Raw genomic sequence first — 26,042 nt, 5'->3', positions numbered from 1 at the left:
ATGGGTCAAAATCTGTGTGTATGATCCCCCTTCCCTCTGAGGGAGAAAGGGAGATGCTTATCTGAAAGATAAGTTAGGGGATGGGTAGGGGGCAGGAGGGGGGGTACCTCTTGCCAAACCACTATGTGCCACAGGTTTAAAGCCATCTTCCCTAACTCCTGTCTGAAATCTTTGTATGGCAGTGATTTCCATTAAACAAAATGATTTGGGAATAAGTATTTTATAGTACTAGTGATGTAGTAAGTAGCCAGGATAATACTGACCCACGAGAGTCACATAACAATAGGGAACATATATTTAGAAGGCTGTTCTATTTAACTGATAAGGGATATTAAAGGCAGTAAAGCACTTCTTCATGATATGCTGTTCCTCCTAATATGTGCGGTCCTGCATTCACACGAAACCAGGCCCATCCCGAACAAACCAAGACATCTGGTGCCTTTTATACAGTGGGCCCTCAATGAGATATACGTTTGCAATTTCCTTCATAGGAAATGGTTTTGCTGCCTCAGTGTTTATTAGATAAGATCTAACAAATGAGATAGGAAAAGAAGTGCCAGTTGAATATTATAATGTCAGCTTATACAGCTCTTTGCATGTCCATGGCATATTCTGAAAGCTGCTGCACCTTTAAAGGGCAACTAAAGCTCAGAAAATAATATTCTCACAACACACGGTTGTTATATGTGATCCACAGCATAGTGAGCTAGTGTATAAAAACATATTAACTCCAATCCTCCCACCACCCACCTACCTACATTTTGAACATTACTTGTGCCATAGCTTTGCCTTTCTTCTAGAATTTAGTAGCCCTTTAAAGGGGTAATTCACCTACATGTTAGCTTTTAGTATGTAATAGAATTGCCAATTCTTAGCAACTTTTCTGGCATCCAGTGGCGGAACAATAGAGAAAGCAGACCCTGCGGTTGCGTGAGAGGGCCTGGAGAACAGGGGGGTACAGACCTTGGGGTCTGCCTCCTCTATAGTTGCATATCAACCCCTGCTCCCCACTGGCTCTCAGGTAGGAGAGTTGGCAGGGTGCGAGGATTTATACATGAGCAGGTAGGGGGAGGCCACTCCAAAGATTTTTGTTTGTGTGTGGGGGCAGCTCAGAGTAGTAACACCACAATTTTATTGTTATTGTCAAATTTTATTACTTATCTTTTTATTCAAAACCTCTTCTATTCATATTTTAGATTGCAAGCTCTTTTAGATTGTAATCCCTTGTGTTGGTTTAATGTATAATGTTCAGGGCTGCGGAATATGTTGGTGCTTTATAAATACATGTTAATAATAACAATGATGATGGTAATAATTTTAGTCTTTAATTCAGACCATTGCCTGGATGCAATAGCTGCTGAATTTCCAAGTAGCTCAACGGAAAGCTAAATAATTAAAAAAACACAAATAATAAAGAATGAAGACCAATTGCAAACTATTTCAGAATATTACTCTCTACATCATATTAAAAGTTAATTCAAAGGTGAACAACCCCTTTAACGGAGCTTTGACACCCAACAATAAAGAATAGAATGTGTCATCTTAAGTATAACAAAATATAATTTGATGTGTAATGAAAATGGGAAAATGGCTTCCTCTTTCTCACAGAGCAGCACTTCTGCCCTGCCTTATGGCTGAGATTTTAGCTCGGAAAGAAAACACTGGAAAACCAGAAACCATTTGGAAATAAGTTACTGTCATCGATGCGCTGTATTTCAACCCCGGCATATTTATGTGCACAGCTGACACAACGGTAGCTACAAAGCCCATTACACAAAGAGAGGGAGAGGGGGTTCAGCAGGCGGATCGGTATTTTTGATTTCGGATATGACTGCTCATTTGCAGGGCTCATCATGTTTTAATTACTCAGCAGCTAGATGAAAATAAGCGAGGTCTTTTCTTCAGGGCCGATGGTAGCAAAAGGAATGATTGCATCTGTTTAACCCCGTGATGTGCAACAACTCATAAATCAATAATTATGTTCCAAGGCACTCCTGCATAACAGCTGATGTATCTGTTATTAATAACAATATGGTTGGAGGCAGAGGCTCTGAGCGAAATTTGTTTTCTGCACAAATGCCTTGTTTTCATGCCATGAATATAACTGGAGGAATTTGAAGCAGTAAAATGGAACCAACATCGAGCTATTAGTTAAAATATTAAAAACATATGCGGTGGCTACAGCTGTGTTTCCGAAGCAACCTAGCAGCCCACACACCTTGTGTCTTGTTAATTAACTAGAGGTGATGGGGCAGACCGTAGCATTTATTTGCCTCAGGCATAATAAAAATAAATATATTGTAATATTGATTTGGGGCTGCCAGACCCACTATTAAATAAATGACCTCATTTTTTTCAGAGCTAACAATCAGTATAAAGGGAATACAATTATGAAAAGTTGTATTTTGCAAATCCATTAAGGTACAAGCAGCACCGCACCATGGTCTGGAATACAAATATCAGAATTCCTGGGTCAGAAAATATAATGGAGAATAAGTTAGTGCCATGAAAGCTTTAAGGTGTGTAGCCGATACTCATCAGTATTCTACCTATCAGCCCATGGGCTGAACAGACAGGTACTACGTGAGTGGCCATTTATGGTATCACCACTTTTCTATTGTCCTCTTTGTTTGGGGTGGCACCTTGAACCACTGGAACATGAAGAAGTTAAGGGCGAAGACACACTTTTTAAAAAGTCAGTTGTGGTAACTAATCGCGGCAACTTTCCCATCATAGGACACTTAGAAGTCATTGCAACTAATCGCGCACAGTTTTGCTGCACGGATTAGTCGCCATAAATTTTTAAAAAGTTGTGGCTACCAATTGCCTTGTGAGTCTTAGCCCTAAGAGCAGCTGCAGCTCCTCTTTACTTTCTCATCTGCTGATGCACAATGACCAAGTGCTAGGGCAGTAAAATACTGGCCTGGTGGCAACACTAATTCCATGCTGAATTCCATTCAAACCTGCCTAATTTTAATGACCAATATCAGGTCTGGCCTGGGAGTTGAAATAGGCCCCAGCATTCCAAGGACACAGTGGCCCAACAGCTCACCACCAGCCCACTAATTAGTAACTGACTAGGGCATCTGATAGCAGCCCCTCTGGCATTTGCCAGAATTGATTGCCAATCCAGGCCTGACCAATATATATGACACAACATAACAAAATAATTTGAGGCTTTGTTTCATAACTTGTTATCAGTCAGTGTATGGCCAGCTTTGGTCACATGGAGTAAACTACATCTATTGTTTGTGCATAATATGAATGAGGAAAATTTTAGGGCAACTTTGTAGAACTGAACACAGTAATCGAGCCAGTTTGTGGGAATGGCAGATAAGTAATTTCCCTTGGGTTTTTAGCCACAAAGTAAAAATATTAATGTCCTACATGTGACTATTACTTTTCAATTTCTTCATCTAAAAGGAAGTAAAGGATGTCCAGCCTGCAGTCACGTCCACTAGCTTTTGATGGACTTCAATTTCCAAACCAAACAAAGTCTGTTTGGAGATTTTGATAATTGTAGTTAATCAACATCTGAAGAGCTGCAGATTGGGGATCCTTTATATTTCTATTTTTACTTTTTTTGTGCTCTAGATTCCTTGAAACAGCAGATCCATTGTCTGCTGGGGGGCATAAGTTTAGGAGGTCTGGTAGGTTTGCTACTGTTCTAGTGAACCATAGCACCAAGCAACAGATAGAACATCATGGGTAGCAATGTAAAAACAAGTATATGGTTGGTTGCTATATATTTTGTAAAAATGGACAAATGTGCACCAGCAATGGGAGATTTGCTTTCATTATTCGACCTCTGATTAAAGTTAATTATGGGTTACTGCCCTGGGTCCATTTTGCCTCATCTTATTTAATGAGCCCCATATGTACATAGAATGTGCTGATGCCATGTGTCCTCAGCTAATAGCCCTGCAATGAGAAACTTTCATATGACAAGAACCTGGCTACCACATTCATATGGAAACTGGGTGTACAGTATATACAGTTATGGAATCATTAGTACAACTGAGTAGTCATTATAGTTGGGAAGCTGTCGATGATTAAACCTGTTAGTGCTGATTAATCTATTAAAACAAACGTGTGGGAAGTAAAAAACCTGTTAACAAAAACAGAAATCTAAGCATTTCTTCAACCTGTTTGTCTACAGAGGATCTTAACTCGGCCTTAGGAACGAAATGGCTGCAAGAAGATAGCTGTCGGTATACCGGTGAGTTATCCGTGGTCTCTTTAAACCATATACTTCATACCCAAGCTACAACCCACAGTACAACAAATGCTACACAAGTCTTGTGAGCTAATTCCATAAAGAGTATCAGTTCCTAAATGTTTTACAATATTTCTATTTCAGTTCGAATTTTTCTTTTTCACAGTTTGCTTTTGGTTCCCCTGTGGCTTTTGTTCTTGTCTCCCGTTGCTTGCCCCAGAAATTCTGTCTGCAGTCAATATCCCATAACGTAGATTGGCACTTGACCTCTGCTTGACAGTGTGGCTTGCAGACTTCCCAAATTACAATGCCTGTTTGAAGTTTAACATCCATGAACAGCTGGCTGAGAGGGGGCGCCTGGTCACATGTTCCATATTAATTATACAGAGTCAAACTCATGCTCTGGTGTCATATTATAGGACAAGGACATGGCTCAGGTACACAAAACCAATATGAATAAGAAATAATATAATAGTATTGAGGTTTCCTTTTTTTTCTTATAATATCTTATGTATTCTGCCTCTTTCTCTCTAGGAAGGTTAGTAAGTCAAAGTGGTCAACTTTACAGTGAACATTAAACTAGAAGATTAGCTAAACTGAGACCATTTGATTCTTATAGAGCAAGGCACACAAATGAGCCTCAGCAGTTGTTCCCCTGGAGACACAGATGATACAACAAATGAAGGCTCGCCAGCCATATTAATACATACCATAGGCAAATCTGCCTTCCTGGGGCCTTACTGTTAATCCATGGCCCAAAAGCTTGCCTTTCATAGAAATAAAGTAATTACTAATTAACCCTCCTCCTAACAGTGTCAATACAGATTAAAGGGGGTTTTCGCCATTTTTTTTACTCCTACTCAGGAGACGAGTTTCACTCTAAGGGCAATGAATACTCACTGTTACTAGTCAGCTGCCATGTATCCAAAGCACAAGCAAAAAAAAACATAAGCTTTAGTAACTAGAGGGGTTGTGGTTTTAGTCCTCTCCCAATGGCATGTAAGGAAGGAGACCATTAACAGTTAAATAGCACACTGCCCAAAAAGGCCGGTTTTAGCATGTGCTCGGTGCCCCCAGCATTAGAGGATCTTCTCGGGGAGAACAGTGTTAAAAGATATTTTTAGTATAAATAGCCGGGTCTGTCCTGTCAAAGTCTTTTGGGGGATGTTGAAAATTGCTGTTCAGCAATGCATTGAGGCCTGTAAAGGCAAGATTGGAGCCCTAGATTCCTGCATTGTAGGAGCCCCCATCTGACTCTTCCACTGAGAGATTCTATATACTCAAATATTTTTTTATTTTTCCATGTCCTGTTTTCGTGTTGATCTCTGACACACAGAGAAATTGCAAGATACACACACACACACACATATATATATATATAAAGGGAAAGTTGTGCTCAACCACTAAATTTTAAACCATTAGGCGGGGGTGCAATGAGGTTGTGACCACAAAATACATAGAAACAACAACAAGAGATCCTCTGCACTCACCCATTATCAATATATAGGACATTAAGACATTCGGTGCATTTAAGCTACTAAGAAATGCCCTTCCCTTTAAGCAAAACAGGGATTGTTTGTCCATATATTGCAATATACTTCAAGCTGGCCAACTGCGTCAAAGTCATCCCTTTTGACCAGTTCCTACACTGACTTATGCGATTCATTAAGAATTCTACTGCTTCAATATACATTTAGCCAGGGCTACCCATAAGTCAGTGTAGGAACTGGTCAAAAGGGATGACTTTGATGCAGTTGGCCAGCTTGAAGTATATTGCAATATATGGACAAACAATCCCTGTTTTGCTTAAAGGGAAGGGCATTTCTTAGTAGCTTAAATGCACAGAATGTCTTAATGTCCTATATATTGATAATGGGTGAGTGCAGAGGATCTCTTGTTGTTTATATATATATATATATATATATATATATATATTTATATATATTAATATATATTAATATATATGAAATATATATTTTTCCTAATTACTTAGAAAAGCTAGCAATGCTGTTAGTTGAACTCACCAAATAAGGTGATCAATTTCCATTTTTATGGCATGGGTAATTGTAAACAAAATATTATATTCTTTTGGAAGTACTGATTTACATTTTAACAGCTTTAGAGGCCTCTAATGGAATAAGGATTTAATTCATATATCAGAGCAATCAATAAAATATGAGAGGGACACTTAAACTGCCTCACCATCTAGGTCTGGCATCTCATTCAACGCCTAGAAAGTCCTTCACAGGCAGTTTATGAGGCCTACTTGACTGTAAATCACATTCAGTCCATTTGTGATGGTATTATTTCTGTATACATGTATATTTTTAATTTCTCTGATGCATACTTAAGTAAATGCTCTGGCCCCTGTTCATACATAATACATTCCATCTAATTACAAGAAAGCAAAACCTTTAGAAGCAGGCATTCCGTTGGCAATTTCTTACCTTCGCCCAAAGATAACTCTCAGAAATAACACCCAGACAGTTGCTGAAATGGAGCATTTGAGGATTACATTGATCAATAAATCTCTTTAGCATTGTGTCTGCAGGATGGCTGGGCATGATGGGAGTGGTTCTGTAGCTCACAGTCAGCCAATTAAACTGCCTGTAAAGGTGCCCATACACTATAAGATCCGCTCGCTTGGCGATGTCGCCAAGCGAGCGGATCTTCACCCGATATCCCCACCTATGGGTGGGAGATATCGGGTAGCAAGGGACTTAAAAAAAAAATAATCCGATCGTTTGGCCCTGGGGCCAAACGATCGGATTACATTTGAGCTTATGGGGCAGTCGGTTCGGGGACCGCATCAACGAGCCGATGCGGTCCCCGATCCGACCGGATTTTCTAACCTGCCCGATCGAGATCTGGCCAATTTCAGGCCAGATATTGGTCGGCCAGGCAGCTCTGTTCTGCCCATACACGGGCCGATTAGCTGCCGAACCGGTCCAAGGGACCGATATCGGCAGCTATAGTCAGCCCGTGTATGGGGACCTTAAGAGTAAACCCACTCCTTGCAGATAGTACCCAAGCCAGAATCATTACATTGTCAGGGTACCATTATAGCATTAATGCTACTTGTGTATTCTATACAAAAAATGGATATGGAAGAAATTTTGAGCTATATAAGAAGTGTGGAGGTTGGCCCTCCAGCTGTTACATTCCAGATGACCAGCTTTCTCCAGAGTGGCATGTACAGATTGGGCATTGTGCAGCAAGCTTAGGGATGTGGTCAGAATTGGGGCAACTGGTAAGTGTTATATTGTGACATCTTCCTGCAGTCTTCACTAGTCTACATGGAGCACCAATCTCAGGTATAACACACAAGGAAAGTTGCCTTCCAATCTAAACAAGTCATGTTCTTGGAGAAGAGGTGGGAGGCTTGGTAGACAGAAATAATTTCAGAATAAATTGGAGAGATTACATTCAACTATTTCAAGTAGAATCTATGCAACTAGCAGCATTTAAGATGATAAATTAGCCATTGTTGGGCTGATCCCCAGTCCCCTCTTGGCTTTCAGTTAACAAATGCCAAAGTGGATCTCAAAGCTTTTTGTATTTTTACTGTCTCTGGTCAGTAGCTTTGCAGTGGAGTAAGGGGTCAGCTTTTCTCTATTCTAGGGTTCAGCCTGTGTGTATTTAGTGCCTGAGAAAGGATAACACTTCATTAGTACCCAGCAGAATGCCAGAACATATGTATTCTGCTAATAAAGAACAAGTTATTCTCAAAACCCATCAATTGTAGTCCCTATACACTGAATGGGTCAGCAGCATGTCACCCATCTATAGACCTGTAATTTAATACCTTATTGTCTTCTTCTCATTTTTATTAATGCGTATTTTTTATTTATAGTTTGACAGGGAGGCTGTCACAAGTAAAAGAATAAACATGCCTCTCAGGGTCATCCAATTTAAAGCCACAATGTTCTGCTAGGATGATTGCACAGATTCCGGCTGCGTGCTCATCTGGCAGCTGTTTGATATGAGGTGGGGGGGGGGTAAAATCGGCACAAATAATATCGATATGATAACTGCACTTATGCTCTATACAGCAAACGTGCTTTCTCTTTTGGTTGGGTGCAAAACCCTACATTTTGAGTTTTGGGCATTTTTGTCATCAGTTGAATGGAACTAAAAATGAAGTACTTAAATCAAACACATGAATGTTAATAAAATGTGACAACTATTGGAGTTCCCTGCAAAGCCAGATTTACCAGCAGGACCATTCCTTGGTAGGGTCTTAATGGAAGAGGAGAAAAGGCTATTATAGTATGGCATACACACTGGTTTATAATTAGTTTTCAGTTTCAGGTTTTGTGCTTTGAATACCATTATCTCTGAATAATGCCCTGCATATTACAATAGCTTTACAACAGCAGCCCAGGGGTTGCTTCCTGTTCTGACAATTCTATATAAGAAATGTGCATCTGTAACAGCATTTTTACCCTGAAGACTACAGCGAATATAAAATGTGGCTTCCTAAGAGGTGTCCCTAATATATGAAACAAGCACAGCAGGGACACACATCAATATTGCAGAGTCTCAGGCACAAGAGGGACACCCATCAGTAGTGCAGGTTCCCAGGCACAGGAGGGACACCCATCAGTAGTGCAGGTTCCCAGGCACAGGAGGGACACCCATCAGTAGTGCAGGTTCCCAGGCACAGGAGGGACACCCATCATTAGGGCAGGGTCCCAGGCACAGGAGGGACACCCATCAGTAGTGCAGGTTCCCAGGCACAGGAGGGACACCCATCAGTAGTGCAGGTAGTTTCCAAGGCACAGGAGGGGGACACATTAGTAGGGCAGGGTCCCAGGCACAGGGGGACACACATTAGTAGGGCAGGGTCCCAGGCACAGGAGGGACACACATTAGTAGGGCAGGGTCCCAGGCACAGGAGGGACACCCATCAGTAGGGCAGGGTCCCAGGCACAGGAGGGACACCCATCAGTAGGGCAGGGTCCCAGGCACAGGAGGGACACCCATCAGTAGGGCAGGGTCCCAGGCACAGGAGAGACACCCATCAGTAGCGCAGGGTCCCAGGCACAAGAGGGACACCCATCAGTAGCGCAGGGTCCCAGGCACAGGAGAGACACCCATCAGTAGCGCAGGGTCCCAGGCACAGGAGGGACACCCATCAGTAGCGCAGGGTCCCAGGCACAGGAGAGACACCCATCAGTAGCTCAGGGTCCCAGGCACAGGAGGGACACCCATCAGTAGTGCAGGTTCCCAGGCACAGGAGGGACACCCATCAGTAGGGCAGGGTCCCAGGCACAAGAGGGACACACATTAGTATGGGAGGGTCCCAGGCACAGGAGGGACACCCATCAGTAGGGCAGGGTCCCAGGCACAGGGGGAACACACATTATTAGGGCAGGGTCCCAGGCACAGGGGGGGACACACATTATTAGGGCAGGGTCCCAAGCACAGGGGGGGGACTCACATTATTAGGGCAGGGTCCCAGGCACAGGGGGGGGACACACATTATTAGGGCAGGGTCCCAGGCACAGGAGGGACACACATTAGTAGGGCAGGGTCCCAGGCACAGGGGGGGACACACATTATTAGGGCAGGGTCCCAGGCACAGGGGGGGGACACACATTATTAGGGCAGGGTCCCAGGCACAGGAGGGACACACATTAGTAGGGCAGGGTCCCAGGCACAGGAGGGACATACATCAGGTACATGATGAATCACTGAAATGAAATGGAGACCAGTGAATGCCCTTTGCATGTGTGAGTATGTACTGTATAGAATATTTAAAGCGCCACCATGGAGCATTTGAGGGATGTCACTGGAAGTCATGCTGCCTCTCTGCCAGGAGGGATTATGGCAGAGATAATAGAGTCTGAGTAGATAATGGGGTCTGTGGCTTTGTAGTTGTTATGCAGATGTGTTAAACTCTGCAAACAATCAATTTCCCATTACAATCAATATTTCTATATAACAATAACTGTGATGAGTTTCACGCTCCGCTTCCTTCCTCCTTTTATCCTAGCATGTGTAGGCATCAGAGATTCAAAGTGCCACCATTTGATGACATTTAGCCGTATCTCCCTTCCCAGTCACATTTTAATTTACAAATCTGTTGCAGATCTAACTATCATTGCATAACGAGTATATTGCAGAAAGAAAGGCCTGACATCCATCAGGGCTCCCAGTGAAAGTCATTTTGATGAATCTGCCACGCTAATTCACAGCATGACTTTCACGAATAGCAAGCCGCGCACATATTTCTTTTAAAGGTTCGGGTCCTGCTACATGTGAAACTAGATGCGGCAGGTTCTGACATAAAGAATCAAGATCAAACAGTCTAGACTTCCCACAGTGATGACATTGATGCAGAAATCATTAACACTGTAAGCTTTTTGCAGTTGTAATAAAATATTTAGGAACCATTATGCTCATGCCAACTGCACCTCTCTTTACCCTGCGCCATGCCTGGCGGATTAACACTTTCAAATATTTAATAATGCTAGTGAGGGCATGCAAATAAACTGACTGGAGCGGCGTGAAGTGCTCTGACTTGTGTCGCTGTGACACTCTGCCAAGTACACACATCCAGGTCAGCAGTTTCATGCACATCCGCCTCCCATACTGCAAAGCTCTTCTGTGCCTCGGATTTACATGGATGATGTGGCAAACATGGGTATGAGCTGAGGTAAGCCAGAATCTGTATTCCAGTAAGGGTACTGTATGCCTTATAGATGACATACGTGTCAGTTTTGTGTTTCAAGCACATGTTGAGTAACTTAATGTAAGAACATACTCTGGGCTAATATAGGACAGGTCAGGACTGCAATGTATAACAGGCCCTGGCATTTCAACTACACAGGGTGACTATCAGGCCCAGAATTCTGCATCACAATTGATTAACAGTTTGATTTACTGCTTCTAAAGTTTTGATGATTTCCCACAACCCACTTATCTTAGCTTTTCAGCAGCCCAGAGCACACTGAGCATGTGCAGTGTCACTGACACTTAAAAGGCAGCCTAATAAGATGGTATGATGTAGGGGACAGCTTTAAAATCATGAATCATTACTGTTATAGGGCTTCTGATTTTCTGGGCTTGTACAGTAAGTTCAGAAGACAAAATCCAGAATAGTATTCTAGCCATATGCTTTTTTAGGGTTTAGTTATCCTTTAATGCTCAAATAGATGTGTCCCCTAAACTAGTGCTTTATCGAATATACTTAATATGGATTTAGATATATATATATATATATAGAGAGAGAGAGAGAGAGAGAGAGGAATATAATTAGCGCATAATAGCTGTTAGATCTTTTCAGTCCAGGTTGTATATATACACTTTGTTTGTTTCCTTTGAAAAGGGTAAAAAACAGTGACCAAAATGTTGGGCACTAAGTGAATTATTTTTGTCGCATTATTAAGACCTGTTAAGTGCTATACTTACAGTAAGTGTAGCGTGCTCCTTTGAGATTGTGTGTGTGTGTATATATATATATGAGGGAAGTCCAGGCTGTGACTCTTCACTTGTGGATCAACAAAATATGAAGGAAATCTTGAGCCCCTCGATTGGGATTATAGCTCTAACCCTTGAGTATTAACTATGACAGGACCTACTGAGTGATGCTGCTGAACCCCTGTCATCTACAAGCATAATCGCATTCCCCTATTAAGCAATGATCCCTCAGGAGTTACTTTGTAGCCTGTGTGTAGCAATGTATTCAGCTGACTAGTGTCGTAACTTGGATGTGCTTACTCAGTATAGCAGGACCATTGCTTGAAAAGGATGCTGGGACTTGCAGTTCAACAGCTGATCAGATTAAGGAGCTATAAACAGATAGGAATTATTCTTTTCTGGAGGCAAATGGGTGCAATCTGCTAGTAGCACTTCAAGGTTGCTTTGGATGCTTGTATGGATCTATTGAACTGGCAATAAATCTATCTGGACTCCACTTAAAATGTGCTTATCTCAGAGCTGACGGTCATTTCTATATAAAGTAATCCTGTTCGCCAGAGCCATTTACTGCTCCCCGCCCTGCAGAGAAATCACCTCCTGTAAGCATTAGCCGCAAACCTTTTGCACGAGGGATGGCTCTCACTTGCTCACTGACAGCAGATACACACCAGGGGGCATATTTATAAAGCTGTGCAAAATCAGTCTTGTATTTATACCGGTCCTTATGTCTGAATTAACACCAATGGCAGAAATCATCCCTGACAAGGATTTTGTGTAGTTTAACCCCAGCTAAAGGGCCACAGTTTGGCCATCTCTGTCTGAAACGCTCTCTCCTCGGCCACTTACCTGTACCTGCTCACACTCTCATACACTGCTCAGCATCTTACATTTGCCGCTGGCAACAACAAAGCTTTTAATTCTTAGAGCCCCTTTGAGTAATTACTTTTCTTGCACCCACCAGGCACGATCCTTCACTGATAAAGCAGGCTATAAAATGCGTAGATATTGCTGGTTTTGCTGGAAGCACGAATTGCAGCCCAAATGTTTTGCCTAAAGCCCAGAAGCAATTAGGAAACATCCTGACAACAAATCCAGACAGACTCATTACTCATGATTTACAAATACTTTCCCGAGGACTAAAAAACACGTTTCGGTCGAGTGTTTGGATGCCTGGGGGCATAGCGGGGGCATGCAACGCTTTGCTAAATGAAATGGTAAGTGGTTGCTTTTAGAACACATGAAGATATGCAGGAAATTTAATAGACTCCACAGTGCGTACAAATTAGACATATTTGTGCATTTCTTTTTTTTTCTTATTTCCCAGCCTGTATACGGTAATGTTAATTATTGTCGGTTCTTGTTGACTGCATCTACATCCAAAGCTGTCACTCACGTATAATGGCAATAATCATGCTGAGAGTAAGTTGTACATGAGGCTGCAGTGCCGAGTGACCCAGCAACAACTAGACGCAGAGCTTAACCCTTTGGCTGGGCCCAGTAGGCTCCAAACACTTATTTATGAGCCAGTTTTATGTTTCACACATGCACAAAGTTTAGCCCACGTGCCAGTAGCACCAACCTATGAACCTGCTAGTTCTTGCTAAAATTAAAATAACCATTTTCTTGCACTTTCCAGGAATTTTAAATATATTTTTAATGTGAGACTAAATTTCCTATAAAACCCTACAATACTGTAAGGTTTATTAGCCAGAGCTGATTGTCACTCCATCACACTACCCAGCAGGGTGGCACAAAACTCTCATAGAATAAGTAGAGTTTAGATTGCAGCTCTGCCATACCGACAGGGTAAGGGACCCAGAGATCTGTACTATGTATGTGCTTACAATTAAATAGGGTATATTTAAGAACTGCCTTTCTAGTACTAATGAGGTTCTGATGCATAAAGGAGCATTTATTGCCCCTAGAAGTGGTAGCCATGAGTTCCATGCTCTTAAATGAATTAGGTATGTGTTTAACTTTTTATTGTATACCATGCAACACAAATAATGGCACTGATGTGTTAATGTGGGGATAACACTGTTAACACAGTCCATCACTTTCTGTGAATCTGAGCTGTGTGATTGCCAAGTGTTTGCTCCATTTGTCCCGTCTGTCTGTCGCACTGTGCTCCAATGGAAGTATTATTAAGTATTACTGCTACTGTAACCAGTTACCAGCTTTAGTTTTGTTATATATACTGTATGTTGTATAAACTGACCATGAGATGAGAAATATACAAGCATCAGTACTCTGGCTAGAGCTCTCAGTATATATATACAGTATATTAATACTGTATTATAGTAAACGTTTATTCTATTACTATATTTACTCTATATACTTCATGACTGCTCTTGCGAAGTCTGTAATCTCCTTTGTGGGTCTAATAATTGATTCCTGCTGCTATGTGCTGAGCCTCAGAGCCCTTGTGGGAAAGTGACCCATTGACTTCAGTGAAGCATATTCCACTGAGCCCACAGGAGGCATATACAGTACCAACAAAGGATAAGATGAGTATTGGCTCCGACAGTGAAAGTGATATGGCTGCTCCCTCTTGAAGTTGACTTAACACGGCAGGTAAAATATCTCATTTCATATCCGGAGTAATAGAATCTATAACAATAGCCCTTGTGCTGCAGCCTGGAAATCTGGCCTTAGAGTTGCCATGGCCAAAGATATGGAGGGTAGCCATGAAGGCAATGGATTCCTTTTTGTAATCAAGCAACATCATACCTAAGAATGCCTGACATGCTATCTTTCCTAAATAAATCAGCCCTGGGTCTGCCATTGACTGTGCTGTTGACCTGGGTTCAGAAACGCTGATCCAAGCTGGATATCAGATTGCAGGTTAGCATCCTCCTTTTGTCTGTCATCCTCTGTCTTCTAGAACACCAGCCACTACTGTCTGTATATGTGCAATAACAAGCACACTCGTAACAGGCTACCGGATGAATGTACATATTCACTGTGTATTATTTATATTAGCATTTTAAGTAGGCACCTGCAGACCTCCCGGAAAGATCAGTGAATAATAACCCAGCTTTATGCGCCCAAGAGAAGAATGCCTATACTGAGTGAGAACTGTTAACTTCTTCCCAGCATTCACACCTATTATCCTCTATACATAAGCCAAAACTGTCAGCCTGTAATGCCTTGAATAGAGCGTTGGCTCGGGATAAATACAACCGCACTGACACATTCTACAGGCTCTATGTTTAGCCCTTTCTCTTTTTAATTCTCAGCCTCCCCACTTGGTGGCAGGAGTGAGGGAATGTCATTTTTCTCTTTCAAATTCTTGTTTAATAGCTATTAAGAACAAAAAAATACCCCTATCCCCATGTTTTTTTTATGAAGGTGACGGTTTCACATACATATATATATATATGGTTATATATGGTTTAATACATTTTTCACTTTGCAAGACCTGTGATTGCAGATATATATATATATATATATATATATATATGTATACATGTTTATGTAGTTATATACAATGTTCTGCAGCTACTAGATCATGTCAAGATCTAAGCATTTCTAGAAAACCCGCCTAGTAGAGGTGCAGTTCAGCAATTTGCATTTATTAGAATTATTCTGGATTTTTCAGTAACCTTAAGATAAAAAAATGTATATATATATATATATATATATATATATGTACTGTATAACTATACCAGTCAAATCTGTTTTCTTTTTATTCAGTCTGTGCCTGATAGTAAGCTCTTAATGTTGTATATGTTATATTCTATATATTAGATTATTCAAAATAAATCAGTGCGACATATAAGAAATGGATGTTGCTGAGCTGCAGTGATTACAAACTGCACTTATATACTATTAATACAACCCTGCTAGGTGGTATTTCTAACAACTCCAAGGAGAAAATGACATTCCCTCACTCCTGCCACCAAGTGGGGAGGCTGAGAATTAAAAAGAGAAAGGGCTAAACACGGAGCTTGCAGTATGTGTGTCCATGCTGTTGTATTTATCCCGAGCCAACGCTCTATTCAAGGCATTACAGGCTGACAGTTTTGGCTTATGTATAGAGGATAATAGGTGTGAATGCTGGGAAGAAGTTAACAGTTCTCACTCAGTATAGGCATTCTTCTCTCGGGCGCATAAAGCTGGGTTATTATTCACTGATCTTTCCGGGAGGTCTGCAGGTGCCTACTTAAAATGCTAATATAAATAATACACAGTGAATATGTACATTCATCCGGTAGCCTGTTACGAGTGTGCTTGTTATTGCACATATACAGACAGTAGTGGCTGGTGTTCTAGAAGACAGAGGATGACAGACAAAAGGAGGATGCTAACCTGCAATCTGATATCCAGCTTGGATCAGCGTTTCTGAACCCAGGTCAACAGCACAGTCAATGGCAGATCCAGGGCTGATTTATTTAGGAAAGATAGCATGTCAGGCATTCTTAGGTCTGATGTTGCTTGATTACAAAAAGGAATCCATTGCCTTCATGGCTTCCCTCCATATCTTTGGCCATGGCAACTCTAAGGCCAGATTTCCAGGCTGCAGCACAAGGGCTATTGTTATAGATTCTATTACTCCGGATATGAAATGAGATATTTTACCTGCCGTGTTAAGTCAACTTCAAGAGGGAGCAGCCATATCACTTTCACTGTCGGAGCCAATACTCATCTTATCCTTTGTTGGTACTGTATATGCCTCCTGTGGGCTCAGTGGAATATGCTTCACTGAAGTCAATGGGTCACTTTCCCACAAGAGCTCTGAGGCTCAGCACATAGCAGCAGGAATCAATTATTAGACCCACAAAAGGAGATTACAGACTTCGCAAGAGCAGTCACGAAGTATGGAGTAAGTGTAGCAACAGAATGAGTTTTATCCAAGATATATGTGCCCAGTGCTGTGGCCATGTGAATGATAAAAGCTTGAATATTTCTCCTATCCCACATGGTATCTATGCAGAAAATATTAAAGTCCAAAAACATAAAATTGCTGGAACCCTGAAGTGAGTTCTAAATCTGGTAACAGATGATCGTAGTAATAAGCTACTCCCAGCGGACTGAAAAAACAGACAGGCCTACAGATGGAGCAACTCTGTTTTGATATCACACAGCTCATTTGTGCCAAACGTAACTGACTGAGTAGAAAAAAAGAAAGGAGACTTATTTATACATAAAGTGAGACACATTCCACCCATTCACGCTATTTGTCATGCCTGGTATATAATAAGCTATATATTGTATTCATTTAAGGACATGGAACCTAGAGACACTTCCCTAGTGCCACTTTTAGGGGCAAAACATGCTCTTTGATGAATAAAAATCCATACTGCCAGCCTCTGGTACCATATACTGGAAAAATTAAAAGAAATACATGATTAAAAATAACAATAAACAGTAACATTTTATATTAGGTGCTGGCCAGCCTGACTTTGTTAAACTGCTACTCCTAGCACACAAGCTGTTGAGAGCTTGTGGTGGCTATAGATTGGACAGCCATTTTTATAGTAATCATGGGGACGGGAATATTCTGATGTGCCCCACGTTCTGCCACAGCTAAAGACGACTATTAGTACCTGTAATACTATTGCCCTTTCCTTACTGATGTATATAGTAAAATTGTAGCCTAGGTTAAAAGGACCTATATCTACTGTGAGGAGTGCCGGGAGACTGGCGCGTGTTCTTACCTTCAGGCGCGCCGGCCCCCGGTCTCCTCCTGTACAGCGCGCTCCTGCGTGCACCTCTCCACGGCGCGCTCCGACGCGCAATGGCATGGGGCGCATGCGCAATAGCTTTAGGCTCTCTGGGCGATGCGCGCTGATGTCACTATGGTGCCAAATTCAAACTTTAAAAGCGTTTCCTTGCTTGTTTTCCTTGCCCAAGCTGGTCCTGAATTCCTGGTGCCTTGCTAAGCTGTCTTATATCTGATTCTCTGATTTTTGACTTCCTGCCTGACTTTTTGACTACGATCCTTGCCGCCTGCCACCGACCTTTGCCTGACTTTCGACTTCGATCCTTGCCGCCTGCCACCGACCCTTGCCTGACCATGACTCCGATTTCATCTTAACCCTTGGTACCGCGTTTGAATAACCTTGGCCGTAAGTAGGATCCCTGCCTCTCCCACCGCAGAAAGTCTGGGGCCCCAAAAGGGCGTCGGTGAACACCGGGGTCAGCAGGGCTCTCCTGCTTACCTAAGGGGTTATTCCAGGCAGTTACCGGGCTCCTAAGCATACAGACTGTAACATCTACCTTACATTATGTAGCCCCTTTTTACAAGTATAATAAACTGACGGAAGTCAAACAGAGACACCAGTGGTGGCATAAAGGGGAGACTTAAGGTGGCCATACACTGGGAGATTTCAGCTGCTGAGTCTGATTTGGCAGCTTATCTGCTCGTGTATGGGCATCCTTGACGGACCCATCTGACCAACATCTGGCCTAAAATTGGCCAGATCTCGGTCGGCAGGTTTGATTTTTCTTCATAACGGGGACCACATCGGCTCTTTGATGCGGTTCTCAATCTGATGACGCCTATGCCCACTGTTTTGACTAAAAATGACTAAAAATGGCCAACCATCGTATGCACATGAGCAGCTTTCCACATGCTCTCTCACAATACATGCAATTAAGGAATCACTTTAAAGGGGCAGCCTTTGCTATGACTTTTTGTTTTTTTGCGGTCAAATTAGTGTCTCTTTAAAGTTCAATGTTAAATTTCTTTTGAGAAATCTGCCATAAGCTGTCAAGTGGCTCCTGTTCATGTTCACAGTAGTGTGTCTCCCAGTGTGTTGTTAAACAGCTGTTAACAGGTTGTGCCATGTAATAGTCCGTCTCTGTCTGTAATGTGATAGATCTGGCCAGCTGTAAAAATGGTAAGTGCAGTCAGATAATTAGAGGAAAAGACAGGTACTTATTGTACATTTTCTCCAAGTGTGCATTTCATCCTCTCCCTTTATAGAAATCTGGCCTTTAAACGTTCTTTTGAGCTGAGGTTTTTTCCTTGATTGGACACAACGAGCTCTTATTATCTACCTCTGCATTTTATTTGATACATTTGGGCCCTCTCAAATCCCTGCGCTGCCACAGAAATGGAAAGTTCAGTGTGTTCTGAAGCGGTGCGATAAGGCAGGGGTTAAGGTAATCAGCATTAATTATGGGCCAAGTTGTGATAAAATGACAGGTCTGCCGCTGAAATATAACACAGACGCTGTAAGAAAGAATTCCTTCTATGGAAGCAGCAATTCAGGGTGAAATGAAGCAAGGCCTTCCACCACTCCCTTATCTGAAGCAAATAGCCACCTCTGCTTTTCTATTGATCACTCGCTCCGCATGTTTGTAGTGTGGCAAATTATATGGAATCAGTGCTTGACAGCCCAAAGCCAAGGTGAAATTGCAGATTACTGACTAATTAATCTGGGTTATTAACCCCCAAGAAGGCATAGATCAGAGATGTCCTGGCTTAGGCCATCTAGCTGTTATCGAACTATTATATTAAGCTTTCAGAAGGCTTAACGTGCTAGAGGGTCTTGCTTCACTTGCTGCTATCAGAAAAGGATTTTTTCTTACCGACGCCTGCTCGCCAGTCAGGGCTGTTGCACTCTCATGTAATGTTGCACAACACGTTTGCATAGGATCTTCATTTTTTACATGAGAAACACACTCCAAGGTTTAGTCCATTGTTTCCTATTCGCTAATCAGCCTAATATCTAGGGACGAGCAATCCTACTGATATTCATTTTGTTGAAAGTTCTCTTGGCAGCAGCCCAGACAGGAAGCTTGGCGTTTCGTTTCTAAACATTAGTTTGGGACATAAAAAGTCTGTTCCACTGCTGAAAGAAACAGCTGTTTCTCAATGCTGAAGATGCAGTGACATGGCCATTGGACTTATCATCATGTCTGGTTAGCTTCTTTATCTTCTGAATGTTGAAATGCAGCAAATGATTTGAAGGCTCTGGAATGGCCAACTTAGTGAAGCCAATAGTGTTTCATCTTTAGATCAGCATTAAAGATTTTCATGCCCAGAAAGTGAGATTTGTCAAGAATGTAGTTATTTACATTGTATCTTAGCAGCAATATTCCATGGTGTGAACATCTCCAGAACCTACCAGCAGAGCATTCTCACTTAGAGACAACACTGTCTGTATTTTCTGTATGTCACTACTTGTTTGACATTCCAAAGTCATGTTCTGCTGTCAGAACTCAAATTGCTCAGTTTGTAGAAAAAATATCTAACCTGGGTGCTCATATATATCTGGTGTGATACCTGGGTTTTGCACACATGTAAATAGGTGTATTGGTATGGCAGATACAATGCTGCTAAAAGACAATTCAGTGGGAGAAAATTGGATGCTTGCGTCTCATGGGGATATGTCATTACGTTGCTTATTTGTATAACACCTCAAAAAATGTTACAGTCGCCCCATTGAGCATATACAGATGCTGAATGGCATCTTAAAATTCCACTTCCACTTAGGGGCAGATTTATCAAAATGTGAGTTTAGAGCAAGCACTCACACAATACATGCACCGGCATGCTTGTTTAACCCTGGGTGCCCCCACCCAGAGGTGGGTTTAACTGAACATTCTTACATAGCATCTCACTTGCCCCACAGTATCCTCTCCCTTTCTCCAAATTCCATTGCACAATTGGCTAACTGATTTCACATCCCTCGCTGTTACTACAATGTTCTGCTTGTGTTTTTCTCTGTTACTGAGTGGACTGACCTGTAAGTGTTGATTGAACCAGAATGAATGGGACATGGTTTCAAACTGATACCAAGAGAGATAGAAAGGAATGATTTTCCAGGCATGTAGGCTGTAATATGTAAACAAAATTCCACCCGTCTGCTAATGGTCTTTATGAAGCAACCACTAGTTTTCCTATTAGCTCAGAAATAACTATGATAAAATTACATTTAAAAAAATGGAAAGATTATTTAAAATATTCTTATAAAGATATGCAAAAATTGTAAAAATGTTTAACTTTAGTTTATATTTTTTCTTTTCCACTATTTGTATTAAATCTAAAACAAAAGTGTATAACTTATCATTCCCTATTACATACTGTAATTCTACCTCTGAGGCCAGGCCAGGGGCAAAGAATGCTGGGAGCACAAGTGTACGTCGGGCCCCAGTTCAGGATCCTCAAAGCTTATATTCAAATTAATAAAATGTTAGTTGTAATTAGGAAATCACAATTGAGTTTAAAAAAGTGCAAGTGCTATCTATTAGCCACATACAGGAAGGTCTAAAACAGAATATTAAATATACAACAGGAGATGCAAAAATAATGTGTTATTTGGAACTTTTTCCAACACGATAAAGAACGCTGTTTAAATTAACAATGAAGCTGTGGTATATGGTGTTTTTAGTCTATTTTTGAAATTGCTTGTAAACTACATGTCTGTCTGTTTGTCTGTATCCATATACGTAGATCTATTCTGCATTTAATCAGACAGTGAATGAATAAATATATGTCTATGGGAAGATTGAATACAAAAATAAAGGTGCACTTTTTGGTTGGGAAGATACAAATATTTATATATATGAAAAAAATTTAAAAGTTGGTGGTTGAAGCAGCTGACATGACATTCATTCTTATTAAAAGTCATTGTTTTGGACATTTTTGGACAAGGTTTTATTTAGGTAATATCGCCATAGAAAAGCACATTTTGTACAGAGATTGTTCATCCTATACATATATTTCCTATTAATACCTGTAAACCCTATTTTACATCATTATAAATAAACCTTGCAGTTTTTTATACATTTCAACAGTAACTTATAGATTCGGTAGTTGTATGTTTTGGACATCTTTTCCATTAGAAATGGGGTCACTTAACAATAGTTGGATACAATTGCTAAAGTACTAAGGGCTGCAAATTATGCCACCTTATTACTAATTTTTAAGACGAATATAGGGGCTCTGTAGCTCAAGGCAAATTAAAAATCTGTTTCGAGGTGCAGAGTACAGCAGTGCCAAATACAGGCAGCACTGTATTCATTTGGTTCCATTCTGGGGTACAAGGACATCACAGGCGCTCATGCCAGGAAAGGGTGCAAAATACAAAAATAAAACTTTTGAAATCTTGCTGTAGTCCTAAGCCAGCAACAGAAAAAAAACAGTGCAGAATTCCAAAGAGCTAATCCTTTTACCGAGTTTATTAGTATTTTCTAGCAAAACCTCCTTCATAAATAAACAAATGAACAAGTGGACATGTCATTCCACAATTTCTATTACGGGAGCTGCAGATGGGAAAAGAGCCCCCAAAGGGAATATCTTTAGCAAATGCTGCAGCCTCTTCCTTTAGGGTACCCCAAGGGCAACAATTTAATTGTCAAAGAACCTCTCCACGCCTACACTGGGCAACGACTGTGCTGAATCGGAGAAAACGTGCGTGTTGTTTGATGGAGTAAACGTGATTATATGTGATGATTGCCAAACAAGACAGAAACTAGGATACATCACTAAAAAAAGAAGAATATTCTATGGTCCATGTACAAGCATTACTCTAGCAGTAATGCACTAAATTCCACTGTAGCAATGTATCAAGTTTCGCTAAATTGGGGCAAAACAGCAACAATTTTAGCATAGCGTATCATGGTTCTTGATGGAAAAATAGTTTTATAGGCATCATCTCAAAGTAAAACTTTAAAAAAATAGTTGAGAAAATTTCACACCATGGGGAAAAAAAGCTAATCTGTTTTTGTGAAAAAAAAACAAACAAACTTGACCTTTAGGAAATGTTTTCTAAAACTGAGACTAATAGAGACAACTTCAAACTCTGTAAAAACCCTTCTGTACCGATGTTGATATTGTGTTCATGCCAAAGTAGCTTAACCAGTTTACCTTTGTTGCGAAAGATGTATATGACCCTTTTACCTGTTAAAGGGAATATATACCCAACTTTGTGACTTCTGACACAGGTCATTGCGCTTATGTAGACAAGGTATGTTTGGGTAAAAAAAATGCATTTATATGTATACTATATGTGTACAGATAGTGTTTATGCACTACATAAGTTTAGATAAGTCCATTCAGATAAGTCCAACTGAATGGGCTCATGTCAAAAAGAGGTTATATTTTTCCTTTAACAGAAGGCCATTGCAGCCCTGAGTCACCTACATCGAGAGCACAGTGTAACTGTGACATTGTGATATCTTCTTTTTAGACAATGTTTCATTAAAGTTAATAGACCGCTCTCTTGTGGTAAAAATTAAGCAACCACTTGGACTTTAATAATACACAAAGACAACTGTTTATTAAGTTCCGGTTATTTCTTTTAAGGTCCCCATAAATGTTAAGATTTGCTCGGTTGGTGAGATCGCCAAGCCAATCTTCACCCGATATCCCCACCTACGGGTGGGCGATATTGGGGAATGTGTAGTCTAATTCGATCGTTTGGCCCCAGAGCGGCAATGGGGCAGTCGGTTCGGGGACCGCATCAACGAGCCCATGCGGTCCCCGATCCGACTGAATCTTTTAACCTAGCCAATCGATATCTGGCCAATTTCAGGCCAGATATCAGTCGGGCAGGCCCCTCGTTTCTGCCCCTACATGGGCCGATAAGCTGCCGAATCGGTCCAAGGGACCGATATCGACAGCTACAATTGGCCCGTGTATGGGGACCTTAACTTTCTGCAGCTGTTATCAATACTCTTATAATCTTACAGGGCATGAGGCTTATTTACTGTACTAAGGCAGAATCTTATCTATGAAAAGTAGCACCTAAAGTCAATTCAAACCACATCTTGGTAGTCAGTGTGGGTCCATTAAGAAATGTGTTATATGGGCATTGTCAGGTAGGATCATTGCCGCTGGCCCCTTGACATCAATGCACCCCAGCCCCAGCTCATCATGTCCATTCCCATCATTACCACAAATCTTTGTCCCCTTCATCTGACCTTCCCTACTACCCTACTACCCTACTACCCAGACCTAGGGGTAGCCAGGCATAAGACGTTTGTGCTTAGTGCCCCTCTCTTTGTTGCACCCTAGGCTCGTGCCTCTTCAGCCTACCACTAGTTCCAGCCCTATGCTTGGTGTCATGGCAGGTGGCTCAAGTCTGTAAACTACAAAAAGGCTGGCATTATGGTAGGCAGTAAGGAAGAAAATTTCAAGTCACATGCCAAGGTCATACGCTGTCAAAGATGCATGTCCAGGCTTACAGAAACTCGGTTCAAGTGTAAAGGTGGCCATACACGTGGCGATCTGACGATGTTTCGTGCGACCATCGTCGCACGAAACATCGTCAGATCCGCCACACACCGTTCAGGGCTGAAACACCAGACTAGGAGGTAGAAACAATAGGATTTCTACCTCCTTCTGCCGATTCAGCCCTGACGGCAGATTTTGGTCAGGCGCCTTCTATGGCGCCCGATCAAAATTTTCTAACCTGGCCAACGGGCGAGTCGACCGATTTCAGCAGCTTCCTGCGATATCGGTTGACTCGCCGACATGCCATACACGCACCGAATATCGTACGAAATGAGGTTTCGTCCGATATTATCGGTGCGTGTATGGCCAGCTTAAGAGTACCAGCACATATGCATAAATAAACATATAAATGCTTGATTGTATAAAGGAGAGCAAGTATCTATATATATATATATATATATATATATATATGCATCAGGAGAGAGCCGGCACTCACGTCAATCGGGTCACAATAGCCTGGGTGCAGGTCCAAGTGAAGAATTAGATACAGCAGCGAAGAGATCCGCACTCACAGGACTTAATCTGGTGTTTATTCAGTCTTCTCACAATAAACACCAGATTAATTCTATAAGTCCTGTGAGTGCGGATCTCTTCGCTGCTGTATATATATATATATAGCCATTTATGGTTACATTCTGCAAACTATAGCAGTGAGGAGTCCAAGAGACTGTTACAGTTGTAGGAGTTGTAGGCATCTCCATAAATATGAAATAGTGTGATAGCTACATTTTGGTAGACAGCGTGACAATAAAAAGTGCAGTTACATTAACCTGCTGTTACAGGGACTCCCCCACCCTTCCTGTCTCTCTGCAATTCTTTCTTCCAAACTTTATAACCAAGTCCCTGCTGCCTTAGAAATTAATTATGGTTTGGTTTTTCTTGTTCGGGCTGATCAAAATGCCTCACATGCAGTGCTGCAAATTATGAAGTGTAAATTAGGGCACTACTGTGTAGGAAAACAAGTCCCAGGAAACCAATTTAGCAAACCCCCCAAGGATTTTGTGGGTCCTCAAAACACTCCTTCATTGAAACAGTGTCAGAAGAGGGTAGTGCCAACCAGAAACACATTAAATGGAAAATAAGATTTACAGAGAAGGGTGGAAATTTCTATAGCAAAAAGTGAGGGACAGATGATGAGATTTTTAATTAGTCGTGTTTGCCTGCTTATTTATGAAACAATAAAGCTGACTCAAGAAGGAAATATGGTGTTTTTTTCCATTACGTAGCTAGATAAAATGTTAAAAGGAAAGAAAAGCGAAAAGCCACTGACAGGTATTATTTACATGAAAGGTTATTTTAAGTTAATTTATTTCTTAAGTAATCCATAGGTTTAAGTTTTTATAGATTTCCATTTAGGCATTGATTAGAACATAAACCTTTAAAGAAAAAAGTTTGCAGGGCAATTAGATCAGTTTTAAGCTTCATGTTGGTTCAGAGAAAAGCTACAAGTAATCTCTCTGCTGTAACTAATCAATGGGTAGCTTCACAATACTGAAACAATAAAACTGGATATGAAATGGGGTGAAAACATAGGGTTTAGGATTAATTATGAATGTAATTGTTTTTGTTGTAGCATTGTTTCCTCTATTTGTGTGCCTTTGGCTGTACCTATAATACCTTGGCTGCACTGTAGCGGTTGCTGTGAGAACTCTGTATCTCCGGGGCACCTCTGAGGGACATGGAGCAGGGACAGAGTGGATGTAACAATTGGGGAGAATGGTCATTTTCCCTCCCTGACACCCTTGAAATTCCAACTTTTAGGTCAGTTAGGGTAAGATTTGGGCTGAACATGTATTAGCTATCCTAGATATGTTTGAGACTGTTACTGAATAATGTATACATCAATATTTTCCTATACTTTCCTAAATACATTTATTTTACCTGAACACAGTGGTAGAATCTGTCATTCATTTTGACATTTTTAGCTTAAAAAAAAAAAAACAATGAATGGGACCAAAATAATTGGATTATGGAGTAACCTTTTGTCTTGTGAGCAAATCCTGACAGTTCCCTTCTGGGGGCTTTCTGGAAAGTAGGTGAAGTTAAGGTGGCTTCAATGTGGGGCGGTGGCACAACTGGGCATGAACAGCATGTTCTATCTGAGAATGTTTTAGTATTCTGAAATGTAGAATATGCCCCTCCCTCCCTTGTGATAATTAGGATAAGCTCTGGGGTGAATCTGCTTTTCTGTTTATTCAAGGAACAAAATGC

The 26,042-nt window shown here is 41.2% G+C and overlaps 1 protein-coding gene across 6 annotated transcripts in view; it reads left to right on the top strand.

The window, feature by feature from the left end:
* Nucleotides 1-26,042, top strand: part of tenm3 (teneurin transmembrane protein 3) — a 580,699-nt gene that overhangs the window by 248,661 nt on the left and 305,996 nt on the right. For 4 of the 6 annotated variants that reach the window (XM_031895443.1, XM_031895441.1, XM_031895442.1 and 1 more), the window contains exon 6: nt 4,160-4,219. The exons of the other annotated variants lie outside the window; for them this stretch is intronic. In XM_031895443.1, coding sequence (XP_031751303.1) covers nt 4,160-4,219 — 60 coding nt within the window. The remainder of the gene's footprint in view (nt 1-4,159; nt 4,220-26,042) is intronic. 6 annotated transcript variants of the gene reach the window in all.

The sequence above is a fragment of the Xenopus tropicalis genome, chromosome 1 (assembly GCF_000004195.4).
Source record: "Xenopus tropicalis strain Nigerian chromosome 1, UCB_Xtro_10.0, whole genome shotgun sequence".
Classification (NCBI taxonomy): Eukaryota; Metazoa; Chordata; class Amphibia; order Anura; family Pipidae; genus Xenopus; species Xenopus tropicalis.
The sequence above is the reverse complement of the archived record's forward strand: the minus strand, read 5'-3'. Positions and strand labels throughout refer to the sequence as shown.